The sequence below is a fragment of the Schistocerca cancellata genome, chromosome 8 (genome assembly GCF_023864275.1).
Source record: "Schistocerca cancellata isolate TAMUIC-IGC-003103 chromosome 8, iqSchCanc2.1, whole genome shotgun sequence".
NCBI classification, from domain to species: domain Eukaryota; kingdom Metazoa; phylum Arthropoda; class Insecta; order Orthoptera; family Acrididae; genus Schistocerca; species Schistocerca cancellata.
In genome coordinates, this window is record NC_064633.1 from 343,810,832 (window position 1) to 343,830,982 (window position 20,151).

General features: G+C 41.4%; 1 protein-coding gene across 1 annotated transcript in view; it reads left to right on the forward strand.

Annotated features, from left to right (window-relative positions):
• The window catches only part of LOC126094668 (lipase 3-like), an 82,015-nt gene extending 62,223 nt beyond the window's left edge, over window positions 1-19,792 (forward strand). The window contains exons 5-8 of the mRNA XM_049909178.1: window positions 3,225-3,383; window positions 9,310-9,394; window positions 12,023-12,165; window positions 19,576-19,792. Coding sequence (XP_049765135.1) covers window positions 3,225-3,383; window positions 9,310-9,394; window positions 12,023-12,165; window positions 19,576-19,728 — 540 coding nt within the window. The 3' untranslated portion in view covers window positions 19,729-19,792. The remainder of the gene's footprint in view (window positions 1-3,224; window positions 3,384-9,309; window positions 9,395-12,022; window positions 12,166-19,575) is intronic.
• Window positions 19,793-20,151: the final 359 nt, after the last annotated feature.

Genomic DNA, 20,151 nt, shown 5'->3' on the forward strand with positions numbered 1-20,151 from the left:
GCAGGAGTTGTACAGAGAGAGTGAGACGCAGAATCTCCACGAAAAAGAGAGCTTTCAGAAGACTGAAAGATTTGATGATGGCCAGAAGCATAACATTACACTAAGGAAGAAATTAGCCAAATATTTTGTGTGGAGTTTGGTGTCTCATTGTTCTGAAACATGGCTGCAGAAAGAACAAAAACATTTAGAAAGTTTCTAATGTCGTTATGGAGGAGAATGGAGAAAGAGAAATGGATCAACAGAATGAGGAGGCGCTGAGTGGGGCAAGATAGGAGAGGAACTTCGTGAGGATGACACAGAAGAGGAAAACATCTTTGATGAGGCACATATTATGCAGAAACTGTTTACTACAGAGAACCAAGGAGGGAAAAAATAGAAGGAAAACGGGGGAGAGCAAGAAGAAGGTTTGGAATTCTAACAGATGTGAAGAGAGTAAGAAGTTACAAGCAAATGAAGGAGGATACTCACGACTGAGAAATATGGGGGACATCCAGTTGTTATCTATCCGAGCATATATTTATTCAAAGAAGAAGAAGAACTTTCCTAGCATAGGTGGGAACTGTCGGAAGATACAGAATTTCCCTCATTTGCGCGCTTGCACAGCCACAGTTTGCAAATTTTTGTTCACAGTCGTAGAGCAAAGTGAAATACTCATAACGTTGAATGCGTACTTCTATTTGAAACTGAGTGAATTATGAAGCTGTCAATATAATTCTTAAATCAATTACGTACCACATTTACTTCTCAAATTTTTGGATGGTTGTTTTCTTCAAATGTTTCATTTCTTTGAATTGCAGTTTCTTATAAGTTAGCATAAGGAATATACTTATTGTTGATGTAAACAAGTTATTATTATTATATTTTATTGTTATTAATATTGAAATCTAGTCATCTGTGGTACTTTATTAGTTGGAGTTCATCTGTCGTACTTTATAAGTTGGAGTGATGGCAAGTTTTAATTTGGTGATAAGAGTGTGTGTGTATGCGTGTGTGTGTGTGTGTGTGTGTGTGTGTGTGTGTGTGCGTGTGGAGATGAATTCCACGACTGCCCCTGATAGCGAGCAAAGCAAATGAAAGTGCCTGTATCATGGGCGACAATTGCTTACAGAGCTCGAAAATGCCCGATGAAGGGATTCTTTTATACTTTTACTGACATCTGATAAAACAAAAACCTTTTGACAAAAAAATCATTCATCAGGTCAGCTGAACTTTAGGTTAAAGCAGCCATTTATCAGATGCTGTAGATTCAACGTAGTGTCTTTTCAACAACAGGATATATGTCAGCATGAATGAATAAATAAGTGTGTCATCAGGAAAACAGTATTTTCAATCTAACATGTAACATCATAAGCTACAGAAGTCTATTTGCGGATGTTGTTGTTGGATACAGGAAGTTCCAACACAAAAAAATGAACTCGGGAGTTCGAGTCTCGGTCGGGCACACAGTTTTAATCTGCCAGGAAGTTTCATATCAGCGCACACTCCGCTGCAGAGTGAAAATCTCATTCTGGAGACAAAAAAATGTAGTGAAAGTCAGGAGATTGACGTTTGGTGCAATACTCATAATACATTACCCTTACATAGTCAGAGCGACCCGTTATTGTAAAATCAGGTGATCCAGGATCAGCTACTGCAACAATTAACTTACGTTAAACATTTTTGTAGAAACAGTAAACCGCCATTCAGTTGCAGATTGGAAGGTTTATTAAAACGCTTTTACCACGATTTCAACGTGTACGTATATACGAGCCTCTGCCTCACGGCTTGTCCTCTTATGCATTTGACTTGAACATTACGCACCTGCTACTCTTTCTCCCTCCTCTGTGTCCACTTCATCAACTATACGTCTATCTCGTCCTCCGTACCTTCTCTGTCTCTTCAACTCCTCCTCCCCCCTCTCTTTCTCCACCTCCTCTGGCCCCTCTCTCCTCTCTCCAACCATATCTTCCTCCTACCCCTTCCTCCGTCCACATCCTCCTCCCCCTGTTTCTCTCTTCCTTTCACATCTGTCCACTACGCCACTGCAGCTTCCATCAGCCTCCTGCATCTCCCCCTCCTCTCTATTCATCCCTTTCTGCCCCCCCCCCTTGCCCTATCCATACCCGCCTGCCACCTCTCTCTGTTCATCTCTCCTCCATGCATCTTAACCTTTCCAGCTGTGCCCATCTGCATGTGTAGCCCTGCAAAACAGGATGGTAAAAAGCATGGAAAACTGCATTTCTGGGCCTTGAATACCTTCTTTCCCCCTAATGTACAGGCTGCCATGCAAGGCAGGTCGATAAAACACGCTAATACTGCTCCAGCACAACATGCCTGTTGTGCAGAGCAGCCATAGACACTGACGGCTGGAAAACTGTTTCTTGTTCCTGACATTTAGGCTGGTCTGGAAAGCAAGTCGATAAGACAGCCTGCGTCTATTTACCTTCGTCATGTAGGATAGACTATGTAGCAGTGGCTGAAAAACCATATTTTTGCCAATAGCAAATCACGTTTTTGGAGCTAGGAGGCTATAAAACCCCACAGTACTGATACTTATGCGGTCTGTTGTTTGCGTGCAAAATTTTGGTGAAATCGATCCAATAGTTTGAGACGGGATCCAGGACACACATTCTTGCATGCTGCTTTATATATACATAGGAGGGCGTATAGATAGAGAGTGTCAACAAATTAATCTAAATTGAATAAGCACTCGAGCTGTTAGCCTCAGTTGTGTGTACTTTGACATCTACCAAATACTAGTCTGACGATATATTTGTAAAATATTCTGTTCATGAAAAATATATCCTGAAGGTAATGGTTGATAGCTATTACAAAACTCATTTTACCATACTATCATGGCACCTCAAAATTTCACCTAAAACTTCAGTTGTGTCTTGCACAAAGGGTCATTATTTGCACAAATATTCCAGCACCGATATTACTCTAAAATAATTTTTTCTAGAATATTCTAGGCTTTCATTAAACGATATTTCATTTATGGCTATTAAAAACGACTATTTAAAAGGCAGTACTATAGAAGCCTCACTTGCATGTATTTCAGTTGTGTCTTGCATAATGAGTCAATATCTGCACAAATATTCCAGTACCAGTATTATGTTAACATCATTTTTATAGAGTATTCTAGAAGTGCATTATAACGATATTTCATTTATAGTTATTAACAGTGACTATTTAAAAGACAATACCATAAAAGCCTCACTTACCCGTACCTTCTCTGATTGCAGTTTCTCGCCGGCTTAATAGGCATGAACGAGTTTCTGCCGAACAGTGAGCTGATGCAGCTGGTGGGAGATATAATGTGCCAAGATGGAGCCTTCACGCAGGACATATGCAGCAACGTAATTTTCCTTCTTGGAGGCTACAATGAGGCTGAGTTGAACACGGTGAGTTCTAATGTGACACCCTGTCCTCAACAATATTATCTGTGACAACGAGGTCAGTCATGTATTAATGCGTGAAAACTTTGCAGTATGCACTTTGGGAATGGCTACGTCATACCCAACTGCAAGATAGGAGGAAGGGCAGCATCAGACCTAAATATTAAATCAGTTTATTGCAGATCGAATTCAATAGCTATCTGCAGTGCAATTGCACTGTTAGGTAAAGCCTTGTCTACGAAGCTATGCTGTAATTTATAAGAATATTTATGCCCATGAAAACAAATTGGGAATGGGATCTGACCACAAATGTTTAACTACATAGTAATAGCATGCACACTTACTTAATGCGGCACAACAAAAATTAATTTTGCATACCTAGATATTTAAAAACCAAACAACAGATAATCATTAATCAAGAACCTGTCGGAAAGTTGTATAAGGTGTATGCCTTTAGGTTATAGCAAAAATATTGTGGGTAAAAAATTGCAACTCTCAAAAAAAGGAACATTAAGTTAGACAAATTTACCCACGATGAAATATTTGAAAAATATTGTTTCATTATTGAAAATTACCTCCTACTTCGAAGAATTCAATTCTAAGCAGGATTATAATATCTGTAATGGCAAACCATGGGGCAGAGGAAATACGTAAAACTGAACGATCAAAATTCCTGTGTTTGCACTTCCATTCATTAGTGACTTACGGGATAACTGTCTTAGTTCCACACACTAACGGAGAGAAATTCTGTTAAGGACAATGTCTGTTGTCCGTCCTCATATCACAGGCAGGGAACTTTTAAAAAGCTAGGCATAGAATCGATGGTCTCAAAATGAATTTACTCTCTTGTGAACTTTTTTGCAAAGAAATCGTCAACATTTAAAAATAATAGTATAATTCAGAAATACACCGATGGAAAAAAATTGCAACACCAAGAAGGAGGTCCGTGGCGTACACGGAAGTTGGTAGTCGTGTTCCTACATCTCAAAGATGATGTCTAATCTAGTTTTGCGCCAGTCGCATGAGAGTGGCACTGGTTGCGCCATTGTGAGGATGCAAATGAAGTCTGATTTAAACACCCGCCGTAATACAAAATTGTTAAGGCTTTCGTGGCCACTTGTTGACAAACTGCCTATTGGCTTCTGTCTCGGGTTCTTCGACCGGCGTTCATCTAATGATTTTACTGACTTTTCGCCAGCATGAGTGGCTGGAATTGTCAAAGCTTCACCCTCCATTGCCGGTGGTGAACTGGAGCCGAGCTCGCGGCCGCAGACTATATGTACCTGGCGCGCCAACGTCCGAGGGCTTCTCCGCGGTCATTTCCGGTGTGGTTCTCCTCTTGCTACCTGCGACGGTCGTTCGCTGCAGTACGGGAAGCCAGGATCCTTTTACCTTAAGGCTTTCCTCTTTCTTGATGAAACTGTTCGCGTGTTTTTGTATTTCTACAGCTTCTCTGAACAAGCGCGTGTGATAGTCCTTCTCTACAGCCAGAACTTCCGTGTCGGCGAATTTTATTACGTGGCCTGCTCACTCAGTGCGTCTCTGCCACGGCCGATTTCGCCACCTGCCCCAACCTGCAATGTCACTTATGCTCTTTGATCCTGGTGTTAATTGATCGTACAGTCATTCCGACATAAACTTTTCCGCATGTGGATGATATACGGTATATTCCCGACATAGCAAATGGGTCCCTTTTCTCCTTCGCCGATCTAAGACACTCTTTGATCTTCTTTGTCGGTTTGAAAATCGTCTTTACGCCATGTTTGCGCAATATACGGCCGATTCTGTCCGTCACTCTGGGAATGTATGGCAGAAAGGCCGTACCCGACATTTCTTTTTCTGATTCCTTACTTCTCCGAGAGTTTGGCTCTGTTACAGTTCTAATATAATTTGTGGAGTACCCATTGCTCGTGAGAACACTTTCCAGGTGTTGCACATCTAGAAATGGCAATTTCTTGTCCTTTTCTACTTCCATGATAAATATTATGTTGGCATGGAGACTGTTCAAGTGTCTTAGGAAGTCACCGAGCTGTTCCTCACCCGCCGTAATGCTCGTGAGCGTTAGTTACCTTTGAGACTGGACGTGGTGTGTTGACGTTAGCCAAGAATGCGTTCAAGGCGCCATTATAGTCACCTCGCTGAGTCTGAACGAGGTCGTGTTACAGGGCTACGGGAAGCTGGATGTTACTTCTGTGATACTGCACAAAGAGTTGGCAGGAATGTAGCTATTGTACATGTTTGCTGGCAGCGGTGGTCGCGATAATGTATGGTCACAAGAGCACAGGGCTCGAGACGGCCATGTGGCACTACCAAGGGGAAGACCGTCGTGTTCAGCGAATGGCTGTGGCAGCAATTTGAGCAGCAGTTGGCACCACAGTCACATAACGAACTCTTAGAAACCGGTTACTTCAAAGATTGCTCCGAGCCTACACCCTGGAGCGTGCATTCCACTGCCCCAGACCATCGCCATTTGCGACTTCAGTGGTGTCAAGCGAGAGCTCATCGGAGGGCAGGGTGGAGGTCTGTCGCGTTCCCTGATGACAGCTGGTTCTGCCTCGGCGCCAGTGATGGCCGTGTGTTGGTTAGCAGAAGGCCAGTGCAGGGCCTACATCCAACTTGTCTGCGTGGTGGACTCACTGGGCCTACACTTGGAATAATGGTCGACGGTGCGATTTCTTATAACAGAAGCAGTCTCATGTTACCGAACGCGCCCCTACTACAAATTTGTACATCAGTCTGGTGATTCGACATGTAGTGCTGCCACTCATGAACGGCATTCCAGGTGTGTTTTTCAACAGGGTGTCGCTCGCATACCCAACAGGTTCAACAAGTGTCGACATATTTCCTTGGCCTGCTCGTTCATCAACTCTGTCCAATCGAGTACATCATCGGACCTCAACTCCAGCGTTATCCACAAACAGCGTAAACCGTCCCTGTATTAACAAGTGCAACAAACATATAACTCCATCCCACAAACTGACATCTGGCACCCGCACAACACAATGATTGCTCGTTTGCATGCTTGTATTGAACATTCAGCACCGATTATTAATATACCAGTATTTCACATTTTCAGTGGCTTATCTCACACTTACATTAACCGGTGATTTCGTGATGTTAATCACTTAAATTTGTATACATTCGCAAAATTTCATTGCTCTAGGTTAATTATTTTCTGATTATGTTTTTCCGTTACTGTATAACACTAGGAACAAAAATTATTTTCACTACTCACAACTTAATCTTTCTCATGGAGAGAAATAAGCAAAGCATCTCACCACAAAAATATTTGATCATTTCCCTTACAAATTTCGGCAGGCATTCTTCATTCTCTGGTGGATGTCGACCGGTGTTTGTCCTTCGGCAGCCAAAAAAGAATAGCAGTGCGTTAGTTTTGTTTGGATGCATTTGTTAATAATGTCGCCATAGTTCACGTTGCCACATCGGAAAGACACGAATCTCACACTCATCACTTGCCTACACATCGATGTTTATAGACCCACATCATAGTCTCGCTATGTTTCATATATGCTGCAGCAACGCTCTCAAACAGAAACTTTTGGATTTCTCCTTATATACTACATTTGGAAACATACTGACACGTTTCACATCACACTAAATAGGTATCTCTAGATCAGTAAGTATTTAGGATAATTTGTGTCATTCTCTAATTCCTAAAAATTTTTAAAAATACGGATATGCAATATTATGAGATAGTTAGCCGTGAAAGACATACGCGAACGAGATAAGGCGTTACAAAAGCTAACATCATCATCCACACATGTAGATTAAGTGCGCAGGGCGATTCTGACTAACGTTAAAAACCCTAGAAGTGACTTAGATGACGCTGAGACAAGTACTTTAATATGACACACGGGGCGGCAAATGTAGCGAAATACCCTAAAAATGGGTGGCAAATGCTGAACATCTGACGTCACCAGATGACGTACCTCGCCGCACGCGCAGTGGTTGAGCCTATAGGCCTGTGTTGTACGTGATCATCAGATCCCAATTGAAGTATTCAATTCGATGTGGCTCCGGGTCTATGCGCGCGATCTTACCGTGTGGGCCTCAGGGTTCGAGTCTTGCGTCTGGCAGGGAATTTTTTTTATTGCGTTAGGTAATTATGTGTTCACATCGAGGTAAGATTCATTATTTTATTCACCGGTCTCGCTGTCTCCATTGGTTTATTGCAAAGCGCAGTACAAGAAAAACCTACCGTAGTGAGCAACAATTAAATGAGTATCAGCTTCCGAACTGAGCCGTTACCTGTAAAAGATTTACGTTTACTTTACTAAATAAAGTCTATAAACAAAGGAAGAAGGGACAAAAGGAAACAAACTCAAAATAAGAACAGCTTTAGCTCGGTTACATCAAGTGATGTCACATGTTCAACATTTGTCATCCACTTTTGAGTTATTTCTCGACATCTGCGGCCTCACGTGGTTTGTATTAAATTAATTGTCTCAGCGTCATCTAAGTCGCTAACCGTCAATCAGAATCACCCTGTATATCTCGTACTGATGCAATAGATCTTGGATTGTTTCTGGAATCCATAGTCAGAGAATGTAATTTCCCCCTATTAATTGAAACTACTTTAGGTGAGACATGTGTGTCGCGTTGGACTTTACATGGAATAAATTGAGAGACTGTTTTACTACGATAGGGTTTGATGATAATGAGGTCCCATAGTCCGAGGAGCGTAGGGGACGATGCAGGAGACCCGCATAGCTGTACTGGGCAAGGTCCTAGCGGAGGTGGTTTGCCACTGCCTTCCTCCGACCGTAATGAGGATGAACGATGATGATGAAGACAACACAACAACACCCAGTCATCTCGAGGCAGGGAAAATCCCTGACCCTGCCGGGAATCGAGCCAGGGACCCCGTGCGCGGGAAGCGAGAACGCTACCGCAAGATCACGAGCTGCGGACACGATAGGGTGTAGGAAGTGTTAAATAAAGAGAATGAGCAATATTACTGCACACCGTCACGTTTTCTCCTGATCCGTTACATATCCATTCCTTCAACTGATACTTCAGCTGTATTTTTTTTAGCTATCTTCCTAGTGAACCAATAGACTCGCATAAGACGTACGATGTGACGTACGACGTACCCTTCAATGTGCAGGGTCCAATGGCTTGCGAGGTATTACGAAAATGTTAATACGTTACGAATGCAGTGTTAGAGGTTGATAAATGGATTGGTTCTCGCCGCAAGTTTAAAAATGGCTAACTAAATACAATAATGTGTACAGTTCGGCTGTACCAGCATCGCCAACAATGTAACGCTTTGAGTCGGATATTAAACGGATTTGATATTGTATGAATTATTTCAGACTAGCGTAAGTATGTAATAGGAGGAAACCGTTTAAAATTTGCAAAGAAAAGAAGTAGATTATATATGAAGATGGTATCTGTTCTTTCGGATATGTCCGAAAGAACAGATACTATCTTCATAGTAAAGCCGCCAGTAATGAGTATGATGGGCAAGGGCACTATGAATACAGTGCGGGACAATAAGTTGCGTATATGGGTCTCACGGGAGGCGTGTTTTCTTAAGTCCCTGCAGTCGCCGCACTATCCTCTGTGTCCTCGGTGGCTCAGATGGATCCTGGCACGGTAGCTCAGCGTGTTCAAGAAACGAACTTGACCGGATGTCATGTGACGTCAGCAACGAGAAAAAGAGAGAGAGAGAGAGAGAGAGAGAGAGAGAGAGAGAGAGATGGTTAGAGCGTCTGCCATGCAAGCAGGAGATCCCGGGTTCGAGTCCCGATCGGGCCACACATTTTCAGTCCTCCCCGTTGACTTATATCAATGCCTGTATGCAGCTAAGGGTATTCATTTCATTGTAATTTCATTCTAAATAAAACTGTCAGAAGATATTCTCACGTTTTCATGAACAGTACATTGATGCCATCAATTGTTGTTGCAGACCATGCTGCCAGTGATCATGGCTCATACTCCAGCGGGATCTTCCAGCAAACAGCTCATCCACTACGGACAGGAGATACGGAGTGGTGAGTACTGTGCTTGAGGAGCAAAGATCTTCTTGTAACTGCCCGTGTTCATACGAACACTTACCCTGATTAGCCCTAAATGAACGAAAAACAATAACCCACGGTTTTGTAAATGACATCGTGATTGCCCTTTACTGTAAAATAATCTGTACTGCAGAGTACGGCAGGTCCAATTAAGCAGTTTTGAGGTGTTATAAAAAAGAAATTGGGGAATACAGAGAAAAGATGTTTTTATTTTCGAAGTTAGTAGATGATATGGTTTTATATTCATTCAGAGTTCAAAATTATGACCTCAAGGTGGCGGTCGTTAGCACCAATACACTTTTTGAGATGATCTCTAAAGTTCTGAACAGCTCGTTCATACATGCCACACTCTATGGGGTCCACTTATTCAACGATCCGCTCTGGTATAGCGTGAGAGCGACGATTAAACACATGACCTTGAGGATCCCAGAGAAAGAAGTCACAAATGCTGAAGTTTGGTGACCGCATAAGCCACCCCACATGATCCATCAAAGAGACCAGACATCATAGAAATATTAGTCTCTGTATACGGCTCTCTACACGAGGTCATCGTCACCTATACTCAACTTCCTCAAAGAAGTACGGGCGTATCGCGCTGTGATACTGCACGCTACACCGTTAGTTTAATTTGTGGTTCATTTTCAACCCAGTAGGGAAAATTTTGTTTATTCACAATTCCACTGACGTGGAAATGTGATTGTAGCTATTAAAGAAAACTGCCTCCGGAGGAATCTGTGCAAGCATTTCCCCAGATTTCGGCGGGTGGCGTAGTCTTCAGGGATCCATTCTTGAACGATCATTCTTTTGAAGGGATACAAATTAAAATCTAAATCCAGAATCCTTCTCGAACTGCAATCTGAAATCCCCAATGCAACAACATGCCTTTGACCGGAACGTCTCGGAGATTGCTCAACTGCGGCTCCCACCAGCTGCACATTTTCTAGTATTCTTACGGATCGGCGTCGGCCGTGTATATCTCTTCTTTACAACGGAAACTCCCCAGCGCTCCCTCCTCAGATTTAGTGGTAAGATGGCCCAGTGGACAGCCTGTCGAAAACTGAACATAGTTCAAGCAAGGAAGAAGGTGTATTCAACTCTGAAAAAAAAAATAGAAACAGTGAACACTCCAAGTTTAACAAGTGCAATAGTAAATAATTCACTACAGTTCAAAAGGAACAGTGATGTACATAATCAGAATACTAGAAGGAAACTTATTCATTATTGCACATTAAGTTTGTCTTTAGCAGAAAAAAGGATGCACAGTACTGCAACAAAAATTTTTGATCACTTGGCCACTGACATAAAATGTCTGTCAGACAGCAAAGCGAAATTTGAACATAAACTGAGAAAGTTTCTCATTGACAACTTCTATTCTGCAGAAGATTTTCTATTACTGTCATGTATAAAAGGTCGTGGGTAGGAATTACCAACTGACATCAGTATATCTTTTTTCTTTCTGTAATAAAATATAAAATAAAAAGCTTAAAAATGTACAGATTGTAACTGTATTTACAAATTAATATGCGATGTGAACGTAAAATGACTCGTTACACATCATTACGATCTATCGTGCAAAATAATCTATGAAACATGTAACTAACTAACTCTGGCGACGATGTCGTCAATGCATGTAGCCAGCCCCTGACTAGAGAGCGACCGTCGCAAAGGCATTCATGTGGCACCCACAGTGTATAGTGGAGGGGAGCGTTTAACGAAGTAGCTGCCTTGAAACTGGGCAACGAGCGCATCTCATTAGATGTTTTCTTGTGAATTTTAATCAAATAATTAACGGCTAATGCTATCAAGCTGAAACTTTAGGACAGCGACTCCTGTACCTGGGAAAGTTATTGAAGGCTCTCCTTTCTCAATCCAACCTAATTAAACATATAAAATACGGTCCTAAATTTTTGATAAATCTAATCTAATTAATAAATCAAACATTAAATTACATGACTAAAGTCCTTTAATTGTTACAGATTAACTTGTGGGAAGTTCTCGATGTTTTGAGTTGCTATGTGGTTACGTACATAATTCCCCAAGACAAAACTTTGCTATGCTTTTTATACTCATTTACGGTTCCAGCCACTCATTGTCATTCCCAAGACTGTAATTACGGCGGAGGTTCGAGTCCTCCCTCGGGCATGGGTGGGTGTGTTTGTCCTTAGGATAATTTAGGTTAAGTAGTGTGTAAGCTTAGGGACCGATGACCTTAGCAGTTAACTCCCATAAGATTTCACACACATTTAAACATTTTTTAAACTGGAATTACGTTCACCTCTTCATAACAATAAAGTTTCCACGATTCTCTTCGTTGCAGTAAGGTTGTTGTAAATCGTTTGAAATGCTATTATTTGAAAAGGTAGATTCGTGGCCTATGTTGAAAAGACGAGAATGCTACCCATTCAACCAGGCCTGTTTTCCACGACTTCTCTCTCTATCTATCATTTCCGCTATTTGTATTTCAATGAACAAAAGGCGTCAAGAAATGTATTAGTAAGTAGCTTACCCCCTTTGCAAATACTATCAAAATAAACTATGGTCATCTCCATTTTCACATAGTGTTGCACCTTATCTTGTTCTTATGGGAGATGGTATTCCTTGCAGGACACTTTCGGCAGTACGATCATGGCATGATCGGCAATACGCTAGAGTACGGCAGCATTTCACCCCCGGACTACGATCTGAGTAAGGTCACCGCCAAAGTGGTGCTGCACTACAGTAACAACGATTGGTGCGCCGGTGTCAAGGTAAGACATGTATGTTTGCATTAGATCTACAATACTATCCTGAAAAATACTATCAGGATATCCACCTACTCTCCAAGTTTCCCAGTCTTACTTAAGAGTCACTAATAAGTAGTGCTGACAATGCATGCTGCTTTCTAATGCAACGTTCAAGCGGAGGTGATGTGCTGTTGTCTCAATCATTTGTTGTTGAAGCGATTTTCAGTCTGAATACTGATTTAATGCTGTTCTTTACACTAGTGCTGTCTGTCCAGGTGACTTCATTTTTGGATCGCTGCTGCAACCTACATCCAATTAAATTTGCTTACTGTTTTCTCTATTATTTTAACTCTCCTTCCCCTCACACACACTCCTCCCTTCCTCTGTTTCACTCTTTACCAAATAGACGATTCCTTGATGCTCTACCGAGCGAGGTGGCGCAGTGGTTAGCACACTGGACTCGCATTCGGGAGGACGACGGTTCAATCCCGCGTCTGGCCATCCTGGTTTAGGTTTTCCGTGATTTCCCTAAATCGCTTCAGGCAAATGCCGAGATGGTTCCTCTGAAAGGGCACGGCCAACTTCCTTCCCTAATCCGATGAGACCGATGACCTCGTAGTTTGGTCTCTTCCCCTAAATCAACCCCAACCCCTTGATGCTCTGGATGTGTCTCGTCAGTCTAGCAATAATATTGGTCAAACTGTGCTATAAATTTCTTTTTGCCCTAATTCCAATCAGTACTTCCTCATTAATTATTCGATCTACCCATATGCAACACCATATTTCAAAACCGTCTATTCTCATTTTGTTTGAACAATTTATCTTCCACGTTCCACTTCATCTTCAGACTTACTAACACTTAAATTTTTGTTATATGCTAATTAAATATTTTTAGAAACGTTCTCGCTATTGATAGTATGCATTTTGTACACTCACTACTTCAGCTGTAGTCATTTTGTTTTACTGTGTAAGATTTGTGGCTTGTTTTTGATATTCAATGAAAGTGATGTGAGCTCTCTTTTCATTCGATATGTCATATTTCACGTCTCTGCTTTGGATGTCTTTCTAAGAGAAGTCTTCAGTGGTCGATATGTTTTGCCACAAACGTTCTGAGTACAAGCAATGTGATCTTCCGTTGTCATTAGCAGTGTCGTTGCCAGCGACATTCAGTGAGAAGTAAGAAGGGAAGTCGGATGTTGGCCATGCTACTGAGTTGTCTGGAAACAATTTGCAGAACACAGATCCAGAGGATTTTGAATTTTAGGAATATCATTTGGTAAAGATTGCTTTCAGATGTGAGAAGATTTTCAAGTAATGTTGCCACTCCATTGTTTGCTTACGTGCAATTCATCATGAGTTTGGCAACGACAAATAATTAGTGATTTTCTCTTTATCAATTTGGGTCCGTTAATTTGATTGTCTATATGAGATCAAGTAAAATTATCTGCTTACATGACTTGCAGTCAGAGTTATAGGTCCACCATTTCTTAACCATTCCACTGAGTAATTTTACACCAGAGCTATATTTTTTAATAGGAAGTAATCTTTATAAATACGTACGTTACCATCAAGGAATCAGTTTCATTAGTCACACTGTACTTTTTGAATGCTAATCTCTTCTACATCACTTGGTAAACCCGATATTTTCCACCATCTCCTCACGAAAATTTTACCCTTCTTCATTAACAAAATGGGAAAAAGAATTTTCCAGTAAATACTAACAGGAAAATAAATGTACTCCATTAGTGGAGATACATGGATGATATCCTCTGCTTGGTAGACGAAACAGAAAATAAAATAGAACAATTATATGCAAAGACAAACACATTAAACGAAAACATAAAGTTCAACTTACAGACAGAACAAGAAGGCCAAATCAATTTCCTAGATGTATCCGTGACAAAGAAAAATAATCAATGCTCATTCAGCATTTACAGGAAAAATACCACAACAGACACAATATTATGTCAATCACGTAACCACCTACAGGCCTAAAAAGAATGTACCATGAGATATATGATCCACAGACTAAATACAGTACCACTTGACAAACATAACTATTCAGATAGCAAAAACTAAAGGGTAACAAAAATTTCTAGCAATAAAACTCAATAATAAAATTCATAAAATCATGAAAATAAAATAACAAAACGCCACACAAAACTAGACACCCATAACATATACCACAACACACACATCAACATCATCACCGGTATATAGCAAGGGAACAACACAAAATCTCAACAGACAAGCTGGTACACACTCACATACGGAAACAAACTGACACAGAATTGGAAACATCCTCAAGGAATAAAAATAGCTTACCAAAGCAATAACTCTCTACAGAAATATCTATAAAAAGTATATCGCACTGTTATGTAATAAAAATTTGGTATATACCAACTCCAATGCAGTAGCTGTGATACTCTCTACTTAAGACAGACAGGCAGAATTTATGAAATGAGATATTAGGATCACAAAAGAGCACAGAAATACATCACCAGCTACTCTAAATTTACAGAACACATCCGACAAGAAAACCACCACCCTACCACAATATAAAACGACGTGAAAATAGTCAGATGCAGCAACAATAAAGACTTCCTAAACCTTTGAAATTCAAAAAGAAACCATACAAATGAAACACATGCTAAATGACAAGACAAATATAAGCAACCAGGCGTTATTTAAACCAATAAAACATATTGTAGAGAAAGAACAATCCCCCCCCCCCCCAGACACCACAAAACATCACAAACTAGACATGCCCTTAATAGAGCATCCACTACTTTACCAAAGTAAAGCAATAATTTATACACAACGTAATTAGGACAAGATACTGGAACTTCTTAATAAATAAAGACATTTTATTTAGCAATCTAGACGGTTTTATTCGTACAATATTCATAATGATCACTGGCTCATACCGTAAATATGTTTCCTTTATTAACAACTCTTCTACATTTCTACCGGCAGTATATGTTCGTCTGAAGTGTGTTGGGCCAATTGAGGCTAGTTTGAAGCACAAAATATTTTAAATGCATCTTCTTCCTTCTTCTCTATTTAACGAACACGGATTATAACGACATACGACCTCGGCGCTTTGGTCATTTCCATGAGTCTTCAGTGGCTGCTACGACATTGAAATACGATTTCTGTCAAATATTGAATAACCTTCCTAAACAGACGGCTTGTTACGTTTGTCTTGTGCTGGACCTGTCTCCTTGCCTTTCCACAACTAGGAACGTTGAGATATCAGTGTACAGGAATCTTGAGTTACACGATCTGAGTAACTGTTTGATTAATTATAGATCTCCTTATTTGAACGAGCGCTTGCCAGTGATATAAAAATACTGGACCTCGTCAGATACGGTGCTAACAGAGCAAATAAAAACGCAACTTTTTGCTTCTCCATAGTTCAAATGCCAGGGTGCTAATGAGACATAGAGCAGCAAAGAAGCCAATAAGACTTTCTTCCAGCAACAGGTGGAATATGAAATAAATTTCACAGTTATCAAATGAAACTATATGGTTCCTGAGATGTACTGAAGTCTCAAACATCTATTATGTACATATGAATATTAAAGCGAGGAATAAAAATTTGTACCACGTTCGGCATTCGAACTCAGGTCTCCTGCTCTTTTTTTCTTTTTCGTTGTTGATCGTTGGGTTTGGTCGTTGCGGACGTCACATGACATCCGTTCAAGTTAGTTTGTTGATCCTTCCACTCAGTTTTTTTTTTATTATTACACAGGGCAACCAGCTCTCTGATCGAACACGCTGAGCTACCGTGCCGGATAACTCAATAGGCAGATGCGCTAACCACTACGCCAACTTGGCACAGTGGCTTTGCAGAACTGCACAGCAAGCTTCCCTGCTCAATCCAAATTCACTTCGGATCCTCAGCCCACTAGGTACTCCCCGTAAACTCGAACAGCATTGCAGAGACTCTCAAACGGTTTTGGTATAGCTCTCAGCATCGAACGAAATGGAGGATCCCGCCTGACACCCATGCAAAGAAAGGTGCATTAATCAATTGAAATTATATTGTTCCAGAGACCTTTCAAGTCTCAAACGTCTCTGCTGTATATATGCAGACTGAAGTCACAAAATCCTAGCGAGCAGGAGACTCATATTCTCACCCCAGGCTACGTACAAATTTTCATTTGTCACCTCGTTCTGGATATGTACTGCGTAGTTATACTCGCAACTTCACAAATCCTGCAACCAGGAACTTAATTCATTGAAATTTATTGCTGGAACGTAGGTCAGTTGATAGCGGCTTTCTCTGCCAAAAACACTTGTCTCAGTCCTTGACGAGGACAGTTTGCTCTTTAACGCAGTGCTTTGAGTGTTACAGTCACCGAAATCAATAATAATGTTAATGAGTTTTACCCAGGAAAAGAAAATAAATTATATTCGCTTCATAAATTGAAATGTCTTTTTCTTGCTCCAATCTATACTTGTGACTGTTTGAGAAGAAACGTAGATTTCGACAGTAAAAACGAATAACTATAAATACGAGGGTAATCCCAAAAGTAAGGTCTCCTATTTTTTATGATAACGTAGACCTGTTGATTTCTACAATGGTTTACATCAGTTTACAGCTTGAACATTTAGCTATTTTTCTTCATAATCACCATTTCTGTCGATGCGTTTTTGTAGACGCTGAGGCAGTTTTTGTATGCCCATGTCATACCAGCTCGCCGCCATGCTATTCAGAAAGTTATGAACCTCTTCTTTCACTTCGTCGTTGGAGCTGAATCGCTTTCCGGCCAAATGTTCTTTTAATCTAGGGAACAGGTGATAGTCACTGGGCGCCAAGTGAGGACTAATGGGTGGGTGAGTGATTATGTTCCACTGAAACTGTTACAGGAGAGCAACGGTTTGCCGAGCGATGTGTGGGCGTGCGTTGTCATGGAGAATTTGTACTCCCTTGCTCAACATTCCTCTTCTCTGGTTCTGAATTGCCCGTTTGAGTGTTTTCAGAGTCTCACAGTACCTGTCAGCGTTAATTGTGGTCCCAGTGGGTATAAAGTCGACCAACAATACCCCTTTCCGACCCCAAAAACGGTTGTCATGACTTTACCGGCAGTCTGTGTTTGTTTGAATTTCCGCGACTTTGGCGAAGAAGGATGCCGCCATTGCATTGATTGTTGCTTGGTCTCAGGTGTAAACTGGTATGCCCAGGTTGCGTCACCCGTGAGAATTGAGTGCAGAAAGTTGTCCTGTTCGGCTGTAAGGCGGTGACGAAATGTGCGGGAAGCATCAACTTGTTGCCGCACGTGGTCCTCAGTCAGCACGCGTGGCACCCATCTTGCGCACACCTTCCGGTAGTTCAATGTTTCCGTTAAAATTCTGTGAGCGGTGCTTCGGGAAACCTCAGGAACCAAAGTGCAGAGATCATCCAGGGTGATCCGCCGATCTTCACGCATGCTTTGCTCAATCTTCAACACTGTCTCCCCAGAAATTGACGATCTCCCGCTCCTTTGTTCGTCGTGAATTTCGGTCCGACCAGCTGCAAACTCTCTACAGTACTTGCGAACATGCACGACTCACCATACACTTCCTTCAATTGGCAATGGATTTCAATCGGCGCACTGCCCTTTACGTTCAAAAACTGAACAACTACGCGCAATTCGCACTTGGCGGTAACATCCAAAGGGAGCTCCATTCTCAACGGCTGCCAAGCCAAGATTGAGCGCCTCAGCGCGGCGTGCGCATGTTTACACATTGCGTGTGAAGCACTCTTTATAACAGCGTGACCAACTGCCACACAGAGTTCTGTACTTATAAAAGCATAGGAGTCCTTACTTTTGAGGCCGGCTCGGATGGCCGAGCGGTTCTAGGCGCTACAGTCTGGAACCGCGCGACCGCTACGGTCGCAGGTTCGAATCCTGCCTAGGGCATGGATGTGTGTGACGTCCTTAGATTAGTTAGGTTTAAGTAGTTCTAAGTTCTAGAGAACTGATGACCTCAGCAGTTAAGTCCCATAGTGCTCAGAGCCATGTTTTGAACCTTACTTTTGAGATTACCCTCTTAGTAATACATTAACGTAAAAATTATGACGTGAACTCTTTGCATAATGGGCAGTAAAATGAAAACCGAATACGCATCACAACGTGACCATGTAATCACCACACGTGTTAAGAGATTCAGCCCACTGGGACACGAGACGATCAGTTCCTCTTTTGGTAGAGCGCGGATAGACAACTGCGGCCCTCTTACACCCTTCATACCACTGAAACCTACCTCCACACGTGTCTTCCTTCAGGTCGCCAAAAATGTGAAAATCACACGGTGAGAGATCCTGGCTGTACGGAGGACGCTACATTGTTTCCCAACAACATCGCTGAAGCGTAGTATTCATTTGATTGGCAGTGTGCAGGCAGGAGTTATAGTGGAACAGGAAGATTCCTTCTGACAGGAAAGCAATGAATGAGCGATTTGGTTGGGAAACACAGTAGCATCCTCTGTACAGACTGGATCTTTCACCTTGTGGTTTTCACATCTTTGGTGACCTGAACAAACACATGTGTGGACGTCGGTTTTAGTAGCACGCGAAAGCGCAAGAGCAAGTGTGGTTGTAGATCCATCAGCGGCCAAATATGTTCTATGAAACAGGAACTGATCGTCTTCCAGTGGGATAAATCTCATAACGCGTGTGGTGACTAATTTTGAATGGAACCATTCCATGGTCCCGTTGTGGTGGGTGTTTTTCATTTGTTTTCATTTGTCGCTCATATAAATATCGCACATAAAAACAAGACTGTATTATTCCAAATTAAATCCACTGAAGATAACCTAATGTGAAAAGCAAACGTGCTGGGACGTAAACAAATAGGCAGCATGAAAAATGCTTCTCAAGTTATAAAACGAATAATTAGATGGCTAATGCAGATACTGGCCACACCAACAAATTTGTATAACAAATGACTTATTACCTGTGTAATTTAAGTAATGAAAGTGAAAACAGTTAAATTAAAATGATGTCATAACATCAAAGGACAGATGTTCATGGTTTGGTTCAGGAATCCGTTGCCTCTTACACATGTCGTAATTTTGAGTTATGACGACGCAATGTAGATGTGAAAGTGGCGCACATAGTATTTCTGATTCTACGTTAAAGTGTATTTCTCCATAACAATAAGTTGGTTAGCTCACTACAGGAAAGAAACCAGTTTTTAGTTCCAGTACATAATATTCAAATCTAACTTATTTAAATTTTTTAAATACGAAATTTATGAGATAAAATAATGAAAGAACTGCTGTCAGCTTTGTCAAAAGACAAGAAAATCATACATACGGTACACAGAACGCATAATCTTAGAAGATGTTAACAATGTAAGTCAAAGAAATATTGTCAGAAAACAGAGAAATTTTGGTCGAATACGAAGTTTGTGCAGCTGATGAGACCTGTCTGACTGTTTTCAGGACGTGGACAGACTGTACGAGGAGCTGCCCAATTGTATAGGCCGCTTCCTCGTGGCCGAGGACTCGTTCAGCCACCTGGACTTCATGTGGGCGATTCACGCCAAAGAGCTCGTCTACGACAAGGTCGTCGCACTAATGAACCAGTATCTGTGACGTCGTACGGTCGTCGTGAGACACGCGTAGCCTCCAGAAACAAAAACAGTATCTCAGAACGTTCCTGTAATAAATCAATGAATTGATGTGAAAACTATGAATAAAGAAGTTCTGCCAATAAATTTCTTCTGTAATATTGTCCTTGTTCACTTCTACACTACTGTCCATTAAAATTGTTACACCACGAAGATGATGTGCTACAGACGCGAAATTTAACCAACAGGAAGAAGATGCTGTGATATGGAAATGATTAGCTTTTCAGAGCATTCATACAAGGTTGGCGCCGGTGGCGACACCAACAACGTGCTGACATGAGGAAAGTTTCCAACCGGTTTCTCATACACAAACAGCAGTTGACCGGCGTTGGCTAGTGAAACGTTGCTGTGATGCCTCGTGCAAGGAGAAGAAATGCGCACCATCACG